The sequence below is a fragment of the Poecile atricapillus genome, chromosome 7 (genome assembly GCF_030490865.1).
Source record: "Poecile atricapillus isolate bPoeAtr1 chromosome 7, bPoeAtr1.hap1, whole genome shotgun sequence".
NCBI lineage: Eukaryota > Metazoa > Chordata > Aves > Passeriformes > Paridae > Poecile > Poecile atricapillus.
This window is the reverse complement of record NC_081255.1, coordinates 11,674,786-11,690,445: the sequence shown is the minus strand read 5'-3', so window position 1 is coordinate 11,690,445 and position 15,660 is coordinate 11,674,786. Positions and strand designations below refer to the sequence as shown.

The following is a 15,660-nucleotide window of genomic DNA, read 5'->3' as shown; positions in this document are numbered from 1 at the left end:
GAAAGGTTTTAGCCTTTAACAAATCGCTGGTGGGACACATACTATTATGTATCTAGTTACACCAGTGTATTAAATGAAGATATGTTTGTTTAATCTTGTAAAATAATACTTAGATTTCAGCATAGGATGAGATATCACTATAGTGTTTACATTTTTAACTGCATATTTATATAATATGATGCATTCTGTGTAAACTGTATTTTCAAAATCATTCTGCTTCTAGATAATTATGTTTTCTGTAAACACTTAATTTTCATTTCACATATACATATTTCTGCAGTGTAGAAATCACAGTGATGTGAATGTTTAGAGAAATCTGCTTTCTCCAGCAAATGTGTTACTCTAAAAAAAGAGAATTTTCTTTTTTACTTTTATGTGTGATCTGAGAAGGGACATGGAAATTCATCTTCTCCGTAAACAAAAATATTATTCCTCATGTTGTTTACCTCAGTTGTGTTCACTGACAATTGTTACAACACTTTGCACATCAGCTAACCCATATGGAAGAGTGCATCCTGAATCCAGTGCTGATTTTTACAGAATGATGGAGTGGTTTCCTGTTAAACATATAGGACAGGTGTACTATTATTTCAGGTATTGTCATGTTTTAAACCCAGCACCACACAGCTGCTCACTCTACTGCAGCCAAAACCAGCCCAGGTATGAGAGATGGGATCAAAATATGCATGACAAATTGCTGTTTTATGGTCAGTCTTGAAAGTTGTGTAGAACTTTTCTCAGTAGATGGAGGTTATGTGATTTGAGCAAATCCACTGAGGTGCAGATGGCAGCTTTGGATGGTCTTCTTTGCAAGACTGCCCTTGAATGGGACACATTTAGGAGAGGATTTGGCCCCTACAGAGAAACTATCAAGTGCTGTAGAGCCATCTGCATCTCCTAAACAAATAACTTTTCTATACTCAAAATGCATAATTTCTTTTGTTCAGTATTTTCATTGTCTTCTGCCTTCTTTGTCTCGCACTAAGATCTAGCACATAATTTGGGGTTTTGTTTCTTGCTTAATTTGTTGTTAGTTACACAGAGATTTACTTATTCCCTGCCTTTTTAGGGTAAATTGCTCTGTAAACAGATTTGAGACCTTGAGCATCCATTATTCAGATAGGTGATGTCAGTATTCAGAGCTCGTTTTCTGACTGCAGTTAGGGGTCAGGAGGCTGCAATAAAACTGCAGTAGAAGTTAGATAAAGCTTGTTTCTTGGCTGTGCTCCGATGGGCTGTAAACTGTGTCTCATCTGGCTCTGCTCAGGAGGGACCGCTCAGCTCTGCTGGCGGTGCTGGGCTGGCTCGCACTGCCTGTGTGCTTTTCAAGTCAGACAAGCTGATAGTGCCAGGCTGTGGACAAATTGCTTAGGGCACATATTCAGTATTTACATAACTGCTGTCTCATTATTGTTATGAAGTGCAGGGCTAACAATATGTGTGCAATTGAAGGTGACATTTTGTGACGCTAATGGGATAGAACTATGATCTCTTTGCGGACTTAACTCTCGTCAACTTAGCAGGAAGCCCAAGGTTTGAAAAAAACAGGTGAAACCCAGATTTCAGAAAAGTCACAGAAAGTTAGTGTTAGCACCAAACTGTTAAAAGGACAGGTGAACACAATCTTAGTGTAGACAGTATAATTTAAAAACTACTGAATCAAATTCAAATGAAAAGTGTTTAAGTAATCTCTTTTTAAATTTGCATTTGTTCACATATGCAAGTTTAACTAAACCAGAAGAGAAAATTAAACAGAAAATTGGAGAATAAAACTTAAATTTCATTTTTTTATGACTTTCTTTAAAAAAAAGTGGTCAAAACTTATTTGTGTGTCTACATCTGAAGATAAATTTATGAGACATCTTCATTACAGTTTGCACTTTAAAATTTTATTTTCTCTTACATTTTATTCTATAGAAGTATCAGTTCTCAAGAGCTTTATGCAACTTTCAGTACAAGAATATAGTGATGGGTTGGTTAGAACTCAGATTTGTAGAATATGTTAATTAATTTTTAATTACATACATTTTACTACAGTAGGATTTTTTTTCTATTGGTCTAATATCACTGGTGCTCAAAGAAGGAAAACTGAAAGAATAATAACATTTGAAACTCCCTTGTAATGATACTTCATTTTGAGGGATCAGATTTTTGTTTTCAAAGTTTTCAGGAAGTTCAGCTTCACCTGGGGGTATGCAATGTTGGCATGGCTGTCTGTAGATGAGTTGAATGTTGTACATGAAATGGTCTGTTTTCTTGATTGTCATCCCTGAAGTGTCACTACATAACTAGATGAACATTAAACTTGGTCATTTGCTGTGATTCCATTTATTATTTCTATAAATGGTTTAAATCAGGTTGTGACAGAGAAAGCTCAGCTGTGGAAAGACTCACTGTTAATGACACCTCAAGACAGGTGATACATAAACATGGTTGACAAGAACTGAAGCGACAAAATACCATGTTAAAGAAAGCATTTATGGTTCATCCAATATCCTTAATACCCCAGAAGTGGTTAAATTTCACCTTATATGTGTTGTGTTCTTCCTTCCCTGACAGTTCTAGGGAGCTAGATCAAAGAAGTGAAATATGAGTTGTTTCTGCTTTAGGTTGCTCTTTGCCATTCTTAATAGAGACGGGATCATAATGATCATGAGGATTTCTCCTCTCTAAGCAAGCACTGCTTTCAGTTGTACCATCATTCCTGAGAGTCTGGCTGTCTCAAAATTGCTTGTAAAAATTAACTGGAATGGGTGAAAGTACCTGATATTTGTCTAGAGAGTTCATGCTTCTTCACCTCATTTTGAAAATTTGGAATACCTTTTCCAATGATCCAGTTAGTTCTCAGAAATGTTCCAGAAGTCTATTTTAGCTTTCATTAGCCAGTGGAATAATTCTAGCTAGGCCTTGGTTATTGGGTTACAATATGGATTATTGTAACACTTGAGGAGTTTTGCCAGCTCCCGTTAAAAGTCTGTAATGTTATGTCGGTGTAGTCCTTCCTGAAGAAACATGGTCAAACTGTTTGAAGCTGGAGTATTCTTGTCAAAGTGAATGTCTTGCATGGGGTCAGTAGCAGTTCACTGTACTGGAGGATTCAAGTGACTGATGTAGTCTAAAACTTTCTCAGGGATCATGGACCTAATCTTTGTTGTTCAGCTGAAGCACCTTTGGGAAGTAGTATTGACTACTTCATCAAGTAGAATTTAATGTGCTCCTTTGTGGCCAGTTTAGTCCTTGGTGGTCGTACAAAAGTCAGTAGCTCTCACTTGTCTTTTTTCTGCACAGGAATATACAGTTGTGACATAACCCTTAGACTTTTCTTTTTCCTTGGTATGGTACCTTCTGGAGTCTGTGTCATTGTTGTGTTTGAAGGTTTGCCCAGAGGGATCATCATGCTTGAATGCAATTAATACATTATTCTTTCCTTTGAATTAGTGTTTTCCTTTTTATACTTTCAAGAAGTGTGTTAACTTATCATCGTTTTAATTTCTCTTTGTACCTCAGTTGGAATTAAAAACTTTATGTGGTGAAAACATAAGCTTTTACAAAGGAAACCGAAAACAAGCAATAAGATATTCCTGGGTTTGCTTCTTATCTTCGCATTCCTTGTCTCTCTGGAAAGAATTAATTGAATAAGTAATCCTCTAAGTACATTTTTTATTCCAATAATGAAGAGGGTTGCAACATGTAAAATGTTGAATGTATGTTTGATTGTGTTAATTTGAATTTCTCTTTCAGGAAATTCAAGATCTTATCAGCAGTGGATGCACACAGTGAAGGTATAAACTTGGTTAAGTAATTATACTGGCCACCCTGTCCTTTAGGTCTCCATCCTTTTCCTTACCTCTGTGTAATGGTAAAAGTTTGTTCATTTGTGAGAAAGATGTAGGTACATTCTATAAGAAATAGCAAGTATATGCAAAAATTTTTTGAGTTTTTTCCTTGAAGAATTAAAAAAAAAATTTCCATACAGAAAACAAATGCCAAAATGCATAAGGTTTTTATGTCTGTATAGTCAAAGATTTCACTGCTTTCTGTATCATGTTACGTTCCATAACTCTGAATTAGGTGTGACAATTTGATATGAAGCTTATCATTTCTGGTAAATAGCAATTTTATTAATATGGATTTGTGCAATTTGTCTAGCAGAAGACTCTTGGTATAACCTTGTTATTCTGCAGCATTAGTAAAATATATTCTTTTAGATTAGGAGAATTCTTGTGTGATTAAATGAGATAGTTCTTCCTGTTAGGTCAAAGTATTTTTTAGTTGCATAATAAATATTATAGGAACACATGAAAAATAGCCTAACTTCTGAATTGATTTTGAAATGGTAACAGTGAATGAAGACTGAAAATCCATCATTCTGTTGGAGAGCCTTGATAAATGTGTCAGCTGTGGAATGACGTACAGTAACCCTTGTGTAGCTGCAGACAGCAGGTTGCGGAGGAAACACAGCTGTGCTTGCTCTTACCCATTTCAAAGGAAGGTTGTTACTTCTTCACAGCACAGTGTTTATTTTTACTTGCTGTTGTCTTAAGGTTTGCCTTGTGTTAAAATGCTACTAAAATACATTTTTTGTCTATTTCAGAAAGGCAGTGCACTGATCAACACAGCAATGACCAAAGCCACTCCGGCTGTGAAAACAGCATATAAATTTGTAAGATCATTTATTTCAAATAAATAATACATAAAAATACTGCAATTTCCGACAACCTCTCATTCTCCCTGAATGCTGAAAAACCTGAGCTTTTTATGAATAAATAGCAAAAAAGTACTTCAGCCTGTAGGAAGTGTTTAGGTTTCTTTGTTTTCTCATATAGCACTAGGATTTAGAGTTGATTCTGTCTTCTAGATAGCTTGTACATAAAAATAGACTTTATCAAAGTGCCAATGTGCTGGTTTTCTTTCAGTCCTAATACACACTAGAAGCTTATTTGGATACCATTTAGGTATTTGATACACAGCTGTAATTTCATTTCAGCAGTAAGTGCTGCACTACTGAGATTTGGTAAAGCATCAGTAATGTGTGCAGCAAATCATCTTCTCCTTTTTAAAAATGATAGTGGAATACTCATGTTTGACTGGGTTTAATGCTTATACTTTTCATCTTAAAAGAACTTGTTTTTCAAAGACTGCCTACCCCATGAAGCATGTGAGATTATACTGTACTATGCAGTATGGTAAAACAGCAGTAGAAAATAGTAAACTGAGAAGTATTTTAAAGTTGCTTTTATGAAATATGGGAAAAGATTTTTGGCTTCCTTTTTTGCTTTTTCAAATGTTCACTAGCTGGATGCATTATAAATAGTCCTGAATAAGTCAGTAAATCAGTCTGTGCTAGAGTATTTTAAGTAAAGTTTTCAAACTGAATTTTTAATTTTACATCACTTGAAAAACACAGCAGTTGTGGAGAGAAACAGGTGAATAAATTAAATATACTTCATATTAATGGATTCATTTATAATTTAAAAAATGGTTCATCTGTAAATTATTCTTCATTTGCACTATCTTACACTGTGGTTCTGCCTTCAATTTTGATGATTATGCCCTTGATAGCAAAGGTACCTCAAAGTGGACTTGTGTAGATGACAGGAAACTACAGAAAACTTCTGATGTTTATGTATATGGTATCCATATTTCTACCCCATTTAATTTCTTACATTGTTGTCCTTTATGGACCCTTAGGTCCATAAATCCAATTAGAATTGAAATATGCATTTCTTAATTGCCATATAACTGATTGGAAGCTTTGAGTAATCTCATTGTTACCATCCCTCAGAATTAGAACAAAGCACTCCAAAATTCATCCAAAAGCTGTGAGCAGGATCTGGAAAGTTTAAAGTGGCTTTCAGGTTAGCATCTGGTACATGGCACCCCACTGTGCTGTTACTGAGCTTATGGATCTATGATTTAAGGATCAAAAAGACTCTATGACCTCTTGATTCAAGTGAATTTTTTTTCTGAATTGACATGTACAAAAAAACCAATGAAAAATAGGTGGTTTTCAGACATTTATGCCCTTGAATATATTTTAAAATTCCTATTTTCAAGACAACCTTGAAAACTTTTGTAGTTTTTTCCCATATTTGTTTAGGAAAGACAACTTTTCTTCTGTTAGAGTTTTTGGTGTTATACCCCTATCTTTTATTTTTGTTTCGATCTCGCTGCTTCTCTCTCTCATTTTTTTTTAGCCTAACAACATGGTGTTCTATATTGATAATTCCTTTCTGTATTGAAGAATATTCTTGGCTGTTTTCTATGCAACAGTGATTCTTGTCTGCCTCTTTTAATGCATACAGAATTCTCCCCTAAATGGCAGTACTGTGCTGTTCAGCAACACTGGGCAAAATCTTCATCTGCATATGAAATCACTTAATTTCTCTTAAGGATGATGTTGCCCTGCAAGTTGCCAGACTGGAACACTGTAGCAGTCATCTTAAAAATCTTAACATATTTTCAACATGCTTTATTGCTAAAATACCCTTGCAAATATAAAAGAACATTTCAAATAAAGGAGTGATGTATATGACCATTCTTAGCCTATCCGTAATAATAATGAAGAATTTTTGAGTATGTATGTTTTCACAGCACTGGCTGGATGTACTGAAAAAAAATCCTTACATTTGTGAAGAAAGCATGAGTATAAAAAATACAGTGGCAGTGCATGTTTGAAATTTGTGATAAAGGTTATTGCCCTTCTCTCTATCACCATGTGTTTTAAAAAAAGGCAAAATAAGTATGGCATCATAAGGCATGTTCTGTGACTACAGCCAGTGTCTTGCAGAGCAATTTAAGTCTTTTCATTTCTCCAGGCAAAAAACCAGGCGAGGCAAGGAATAAAAGAAGTGAAGAGTAAGTTAAAACACAAGGTATGTAGTACACTTTATTTACTTTCTTACACTGCTTCCTGTATCAGTTTGAAGCTTATACTTTACAAATCACATGAGATTTGTGTTTTTAATGACTTTTGAAATATGCTTAGCCCTTTGTTCAACAATACCTTTTTCATAACGAGCCCTCTGGCAACTATCTGTCATTCTATGCATCCACTGAATAATCTCTTTATTGTTTGCATATTTTATCATAGAACAACAGAGGTCTTCAAAGATACATTAAGAGGATGTATGTTTTCATAAAATTGATTGCTTTGATATCACAATCAAAGCCTGTGCTTCAAGCTGAGAATTTGAGAAGGGAGAGTCTTGCAGTACGGTGTATTTCAGGAGGTGCAGTTGTCCAGTTTTAGTTCTGTAAAATAAATGAACAATAGCAGTGTTTCAAGATGAATGAATAGTTTCACTTTGCAAAAGCAGCCTCACAAACAATCAGAAAAGATGGTTTAGGAATTTTGGAGCTGCTTTTCCCATTTGGAATTTTGCTTCCATGTAAGATTTTTCTGTACAGAGAAGGAACCATTTTTTGGATACCTATTATGCTATTTTAAGAAAAATTTCAAAAACATTTAAACAATTCAACTTTTAAATGACCATGTTGATAATCCAGCTAAATTTGATTTTCTTACTACAGATGGTATTTTCATGACAGTAATAGATTGTGGCAAGATAATTTTGAATGCATTCTGCATGCATAATATGGAGGGTATGTTTGCAGATAATGATTATAAATAAAAGAATTTAAATCTGTTTTGTTGCATAGGAAAGTGAGGAAGAGTGTGGAACTTGCAGTGCTGGTGCAGTACAGACTGTTCCTGTCTACACATCACATTATGACAAAAGAACAAGCTCAGAAAAACGAAGACTGGCACAGGTAAGACACCTGAAACTTCTGTTTGTATTCACATACATATAGGGATATATATGTATGTATTCACATACATATATTTTTTGCTGCTTACAGTAGTAAGTACTGTGAATCTTTTTCCGAGATGATTTTCCTGTCTGTGTTTGGATATGGTGATTAAAAGGCTGTTTATAGAAGTACTGCTGCCCTACTTGTATGAAGAAAAAAATGCTACTTGTGTTTCATCCCTGTTGAGAAGGAAAAGAAGAAGAAATCTATATGTATGGATCTGAAATTTAATTCTTAAGTGCTGGTTATGAGAAAGGCTTCTCACAAAAATACATTCTGGTCTATTTATATATCTGTATTAAGCTATCTCTTTTCTTTTTAAGGCATATTACTTCTGTGGTTCTAATAAATTATTTTGATAGTCACATGGCCTTTAACCTTGCTCAGATAGTTACGATTTATTATTTTGTTAATAAGTCAGCTAGTTAATGCAGTGCCAATGCCTTGGCTTTTGTTCTCTAATCTTTTCTAGTCTAGAATTGAAGTAACAGGTGTAGTGTCTTAATATTGGCAAGTGTTTTAATGTTTTTTGATTCATTTTGACAGTTTTATTTCAAAAATATCAACAAAGTAGTTTTTCTAATATTTTTTTTTCCCTGCAAATATTTACCTGCTTATTTCTAATATGTGGGTATTTATTTTTACATTATATTATTATTGCATGTTTTTAATATATGTGGATTTTTAATTCCTGTATCTTTCTAATATGAGAATTAAGTATATAAATTCAGTCCAACTGATCTAACAGCATTTAGTTTTTGCTCTAGATACTGCAGTAATGAAATTCTGGGTTGTGTATTTAATCTGTTTGATTTTGAATTAATTTTATCAGTAGTAGATAAAAGGTTTCTGAAATACAACATAGAACTGATGCAGATGATTGCTAAATGATGTTGAAATTGTACATTAGTATTAAGTCATAATTTTTAGTAGGGTTATAAATAATACAAAGACTTTCTGATCACTGATATGGTGGTGCTGCCTATTGTTATGTGCAGGACTATAGCAATACAAAGGAATATAATTCACGTTGGTACAATTAAAGACTTCTTCTGAAAGCATATGTTCAAACAGAACAATTGAACTTTTCTATGTTTTTGTGCTTGTGCAGCTGTACAGTGCTAAATCCTGTAATCATTGCTGTTTCTACCAGTTGTCCTTTTGCTTTGCCAACAAGGCAGGAGTGCAGATGTGTGCCTGGCTTTGTTTCCATGCATCCACACACACGTGTGTTAATGGATGTGTATGTGTGTGGACATACGTACACGTATTTATCTGGAGTGTATTTACCAACAAAGCTGGGAACTGAGAGCCTCACAGTTTTGCCCTGCTTCAGACCAAAGGCGTCTTCTCCCCAGCTCTTATCCCAAATGTCGCGTGAATCCAGTGGGTAGGAAGAAGGAGTACATGGGGATTGCCCTCCAAGAACTCCTTCACCCCTCACTCATGCCATTCTCTTTTTCCTTCTCCTCAAAAGCAAACAAACCAAAAGAATTCTGAAAAATAAGTCTGCTGTTGCTACTCTTGTTTTTATTTTTGGTCTTGGTGTTTGAATAAGATAACATAAGTTCTTTATTAATAAGTGGTGACTTTAAAGTTTACATCCAAATAAAAATATATATTTGTATTCACTCTGCATGTGTATGAGAGAGACTGTGTTTGATCTAGTACTGAATCTGCTATTTAAAATAAATGAAATTCAGAGTGCTGTTATTGTCAGGTTTAATCCTTTTTCTGGTAGTCTTTATCCTGCAAATGAGACACTTCACCCTGATTTCTAAAATTATCTTCACCAGTGGCTGTATCAGTATAAGGTTAGTGCTAATGTGGAATTGGGGCAATTTGATACATAGTTCAAGTAAGGACAAGATACTGGTTAATTGTTACATTGGTGTACTGAAATACCCACCCCAAACCTAGATGAACTATAACAAGAGAGAGCGATTGCTTTTAATGGTCATCCAGCTTCCAAAATAGTGCACCTCTGTACTTTATTACTATCTCTTTCATACTGAAACATTTGGAAAATTGCAAATATAAAGAATTTGGTGTCATATTTTATGTCATATTAGAAGTATGCATTGAGCTTTTCCTTCTCCACTTCTTGGAAACAGTTAAATACTAAGAGATAGCTGAGATGCTGTAAAACATACTTTGAAAAGTTATGTAAGATATGAAAGTTTGCTTTTCTGAGAAAGATAATTTTAATAATTCGTTCATAACAGGATTTGGGGGTCTGAGAGGACATTTCCTTTACAATAGGAAGTGAATCTACTTTTACCCCAACAAACAGGAGTTTGTATATGGGTCTGCTAATTAGTACGGTTATTTCCTGTTTTGTTGATGAGGCTTTAATAAATGTCAAGGGTATAGCCATGAAGATCTCCCAATTAGGCTTTGCGTTTGTAAAACCCAGCCCCTTTGCTTTTGTGTGAGGATGACAGTTCCAACTGCAGCCTCAGCCTAACAGGGCTCAAGGGAAAGGATACTTCTCTGGTTTTATTGAAAACACAGCCAGTTTGCCCAGGGAGAATACCAGCACTGGTCACAGTGCAGAGCCATTTTTAACAATGAATATTTACTAAGCATTATCACTGCTGTCATAGTAGCTTTATTGTATTTCTTCTTTTCCAGATTTGCAATAGACTTAAGATAAATCAGCAGTAAATAAAATATATATATATATATGTAGCATCTAAAATAGCTGTCAAAACCTAACCAGAGGATAAATAATTAAATGTGCTATTGCAAACTGAAGTGCTTGGCTTGCTCTCCTATAATTTGCATTTTGAAAGTGTTTCCTAAAAGGAGCTGAGGGGAGTGTACTGGTACATGCCTGTGTGAGCGCGCGTGTGCACACGATTAATCTGTGGCCAAGACGAGCCGTTCCCTCTCTGCAGTATTCATCTGAGCTTGCTCCTGCTCAGGTTTGCTCTTCTAGGCTCTTCAGACGTGTGCAAGCTTAGCTATATTGCAAGTCAACATTAACAGATGGATTGCCCTAAGCAAGGGAAAGCCACAACAACAAAATCTAGTGAAAGTGGAGGATTGAAGCTTTTTATTGTTAAGCCTTATTAAAACCTTGGCATGTGCACTGCTGTTAACTGTTTCATGCCTAGAGCTAATAATATGTCTTGGGTATGTTTCATCTCTTACATTAATTAGGAATGTAGAAGATACAAGAAATCTCCAGCTGCAATTTGTGAAGTAAAAATTAATGCAAGCATGAGATTGTTTAGGCTCTGTTTGCAGTATCTTGTGAATGTTACAGCTGAGTTCCTTTAACTATTTATGAACAATGTACAGCAGTTCATGCTTTAGACTATGGAGGATTCAGTTTTTGCATAATCTGTTTTAATTCTGTGCTATTTTGTGCTCCCAGGTAAAGCAGATTTCTGGGTACACAGGGACCTAAATGCAGTAGAAGCTCCGTAGAATTGTTACAAATTAATATATAATTAAAAAGAGAGCATGTTTATGATGATCCTGGTTAGAATGCCAGGAAGATCTGTTTGATTTCATGAATATGATCTTTATAATTTTACTGTTATGTCAGGTGTTGGGGTAGCTTATTGAAAATGGACCATGGCAGGATATCAACAGTCATAATGTATTTAATGGCAAATAAAACACTCTGGAAGATGAGCAGAATACCAAATAAGAACTACCAGTTCCCTTTGCAGTTAGTAATTTAGAAATGCCCCCTTGTCTCTCAGAAAATGTATGTTCTACCTGTACCTTTAGGCACCTACTACTTTCCATCTGTAATGGAAATAGGAATGTGGATTCTAAGGGAGGATTTACCAATCCCTGTGTTGCAGCACTGTTTTAAATGCTCCTGTATTGAAGATACCAAGTGAGCTACTCACCATGACTTTGCAGAATCCAAATACAGTGTCTAAGAAGACTTTCAAAACACTTTTAATAAAAATCAAGTTAGACTAAACTTTTTTCTTGATGTTCTCAAGCAGCAGAGCTTTTTTTGGGTTTTTTTCTTTCTTTTTTCTTAAAAACATATTGCAAATGGAGATTCTTCACTTTTATTGAAGTATGTCCTAGAGACTATACAGTATGTAATTCAGCTTGCAGTAGGTGTGCTTGGCATCTGTTCAACAAAGACAGCAGTGTCAGGCAGGAAGATGTGTTCAGAATAACCTTACCTTCAGGAGTGCCCTATTTATCAATATCCCTACAATGGCCAGTAAAATAAATGACATAATCATTAGCTAAAAAGGACTTCTAGTCACTGATTACCCTCCTAACCTGAAAAAGGTGGTGAGAGTGGGATATTCTGAAACTTTTTTTTTTTTCCCCAGGAAAATAAGAGAGAAGCTTATGCTAACAGTGCTGAATATACATATTCTGTAGATGACTGATGATGACTGAATATATTTTAGGAAATATATCCACAGTCAGCCCCACAATGATTTCAGAAACATAAATCTGATTGAACTCATTTACCTGTGTTTATATTCAGACAATATGCTTGAGATCGCATTTATGCCTACCAACCACATATAACAGTGGTTCTGTTGCTGGAGGTTTCTTCTACCCTCATTGACTGAAATATTATAAATTGAAAGGTGTCATAAACAGTACGAGCTAGTTTTTAATGTAAATCACATTTTGCTTCTGTAAAGTACAGTTTTGAATTAAGCATTTGTTGATCAATAATTTTTTGTTTCTTTAGCTAATGTGGTGTAATGTGAAAATATTGTAGATATCATTAACTTCCTTTAATTTGGAGAAAAATTTTTTGTCTTGTTGTGTCAAGTAAGATCTCTTCATTCTGCAAAACAGTCAGATTTCCTTTTAATTAAAAATGAAAAAGCTAGGCAGCCAAAATTCAAATTGCAGATTACGAGAGTGCCCTCTTGTGGCCCCGGTTCCTTTCCAAAGTGGCAGAGCACACAGGGATCTGGTACAACGAAGACCTCTTACACATCAAGGGGTACTTCCTTTATTTGTGTTAAGTGAAATTGTCCCTGTATTTTGTGAAAATTAGGCATTTAGATGATTTCATGTATCATGCATGATACTATTTTCCGGAGTAGGGAATCAAAACTCCCAAGTAGAGCTATAATTACAAAATTGCTGAAACCCATCCCTGCTTCCCACTAAACAGTGACAGTGACTGTCCTCAGCACGGTTGTGGTGTTTGTTCTGCACCCATAAACCAGTGTGAGCCTTGTGGCTGCTTGTCTTGGAGTTTTGCTGTAAAAATCACCTGAGAAATCTCTTCACTAATTACCATGATTCCAGTTTAATTAAAAAAAAAAATAAATGGGTTAATTGCTTGAAATTTGCTCTGGAATTTTTTGTTACCCTGTGGAATGCTTGGTTTTTCTGGGCAAAGTCATTAGCATATCTACCTCTGATTTATCTCACTGAAAGAAAAATTTATACAATCAAAAACTTTACAGATGCTTTTCTGGCTATTGTAGCCCACCTCTTTAAGTTTTTTAATTAATGCAGCCTTAGAGAGGGTCTTTCATCTGCAAAAAAAATGAACCATACTGGTATGTCTAGCATTGTTTCCTTTTTCTGAAGGATCTCAGAGAACAATGCTGTCTTGCAAAGTATCTTCATACTGGGTGAACCTTCCTGTCCTCAGTATTTAATTGAAATAACCAGATTAATTTTTTCATCAGGAGAATTTATTGACATCTTAATGTAGCAGTGGTATCTTTTACTTTGTTTTGCTGTGTAACTTCTGTCTTCCAGTATTCATAGTTTTACTCCACTAAATCAGAGAGCCATAAGACAACAGAACCTGTGTCCCAACTTCCATGCTGCTTTTGCCTTCTGGCTTGAAGGCTTGAAGAGCATCTAAAACTTCAGCTCTGATACTCTGTGTTCCCTAACGTTCTCTTCCTCTCTATATTCCTGTACCTAAGAAGGAACAAAAAAAATAATTAAAAAAAAAAAAAGAAGTACAATTAAAGAAAACAGTTTGTCTGACGGCAAAAGGAGGGAGAAGTAGAAGAAGCAGGAAAATTCTTTCCTGTAGGGATCTCAGCATCTCTGAATACGAGAGTCCAGATTCAGTCTGTCTAATTTTAGATACTTCTGAAATGCTGAAGTTAGCAGCAGTGCTGCCTTAGGCTCTTTCTGCAGTAAGTAGAGAGAGGGGCATGACTGAAGGGCAGCTCAGCCCACCTAGAATCTTGATTACATCCTGATGATGCCCCTGTCTTGCCTGCTAATTTTCTAATTTGGGCCCTAAAATAGCCAAAATTAGTAACATCCAATTCCAAGTGCCAGCCAAATTCCACAGCACCTTGCAGAGAAAGACCTTACTTGTTGAGCAAAAGACTCCTACTGGTGTCAAACAGGAGGAGGGGCTCCTCCTTGGTAATTCTTCTATTTGGAATCCCTAGACAGTGTAGAAATGTGCTTGGAGTCAGTATTTCTAAGGCACAGTCTTTTTTTCCCTTGCAAATGTGGTTAGTCTGTTTTCAAGCTTCATATGGAGCTTCATTCAAATAGGGCCTTCCACAGTCTGTTGGTCTGATGGACAGGGGTCGGTGCTGCTGAAGTCTGGAGGTGTAGGATGTTTGTGTTTACGATCACATCCACGTTGTACATTTTAACTTAAGTACTTTTGTTAAGTTTTCCTCTGAGAAAGTCACACATGATCAGTAAATGGTGCTCTCAGCAGTGATTGTACCATGAGATAGTTCTGCTGATGTAAGGGTATGATACACATTTTACCCAAAAGATCAATTGAACCAGTAGTCTGTCTTTTATCTGCTTAGGAATTGTATCAAATAAATAGCATATTCCAGCCAAATAAACTGGATTTACAGCTGTCCTGGTTCAGTAAAGTCCCACACTGTGCACCTGAGTTACTTTCAGGTCTCTTGACTTTCTTGTTGCCTCAAATCCATGTTCCTTTTTCTGGTTTTCTTAATATCAACATTCATGTGGCTTTGGACACATGAGTTTTTCTTTTCTAACACATTCTCTCATCTTCCTGCGCTTCTGTCCACTGTGACTCACTCAGCCCTCCATTCTATCATTTTCCTTCCATCTAATCACTGAGTGTACATTAGGACATTAATAACCATCAGAAAAGGGAAAATAAGTGATACATTTCTCCATTTTTGTAACTGCAAATTTTGACTGGTGAATCTGATTCTTAAAATCATGCACAAAAAAATGAGCTGCTGGCTTTAGTTGTTGCAAATGGCAGTGCAAATCTCCATGTCCTATTTTGAAAGATTAACACTTCTGCTTGTTGCCAATTAAAGTGGAGCCAGGCTGCCTTCGGATGGTGCACTCCTTGCAGCTAGAATGGTGTGTGGCACTGTGCCATGGTGCATCATCAGCTGAAAACAGGAGAGTTTGCTAAGAATAGCCTCAGTGCCATTGAGAAAAGCGGGATCTGGCTGTTGGGAGGTGGTCCCTCACTCTGGGAAGTGTGGGGCCTTCACACTGATTTGGGGGGCTTGGGCTTCCTGAGGGAAAAAGGGTCAGCGATTCCTCAGGGGAAGTGGAAGGTTGCTTGTTGTTTTGGAGCAAAACATAGCTATTTTTAAAAAAGTATTTTCAGAAGCATGATTAATTGTTAAAAAGGAAAAGCAGCATTACACAATTCTCAAATGATACCTGTGTTCAGGAGTGTAGCATGCATAAAGGGTAGGGAGCTGAGAGCTTGTTCATTTTTCACCACAGTAATTCAGAGCAAAAGTAATTACATTTGCTGTCCCTGACTAAGTATCTCAACAAATTTATCATCTGTACTTATAATAAATCCTACCTCAGCATAGGTATTAGGGTTTCCTATAACTTTATAATAGTCACTGCAGATCTCTGTAGCATTAAAGTGTACTTGGCATTTCA

The 15,660-nt window shown here is 35.8% G+C and overlaps 1 protein-coding gene across 3 annotated transcripts in view; it reads left to right on the top strand.

Moving 5' to 3' along the window:
- DENND1B (DENN domain containing 1B) overlaps positions 1-15,660 on the top strand; it is a 156,633-nt gene that overhangs the window by 126,831 nt on the left and 14,142 nt on the right. For all 3 annotated transcript variants that reach the window (XM_058842632.1, XM_058842634.1, XM_058842633.1), the window contains 4 exons: positions 3,742-3,782; positions 4,595-4,663; positions 6,819-6,875; positions 7,663-7,773. In XM_058842632.1, the coding sequence (XP_058698615.1) occupies positions 3,742-3,782; positions 4,595-4,663; positions 6,819-6,875; positions 7,663-7,773 (278 nt within the window). The remainder of the gene's footprint in view (positions 1-3,741; positions 3,783-4,594; positions 4,664-6,818; positions 6,876-7,662; positions 7,774-15,660) is intronic.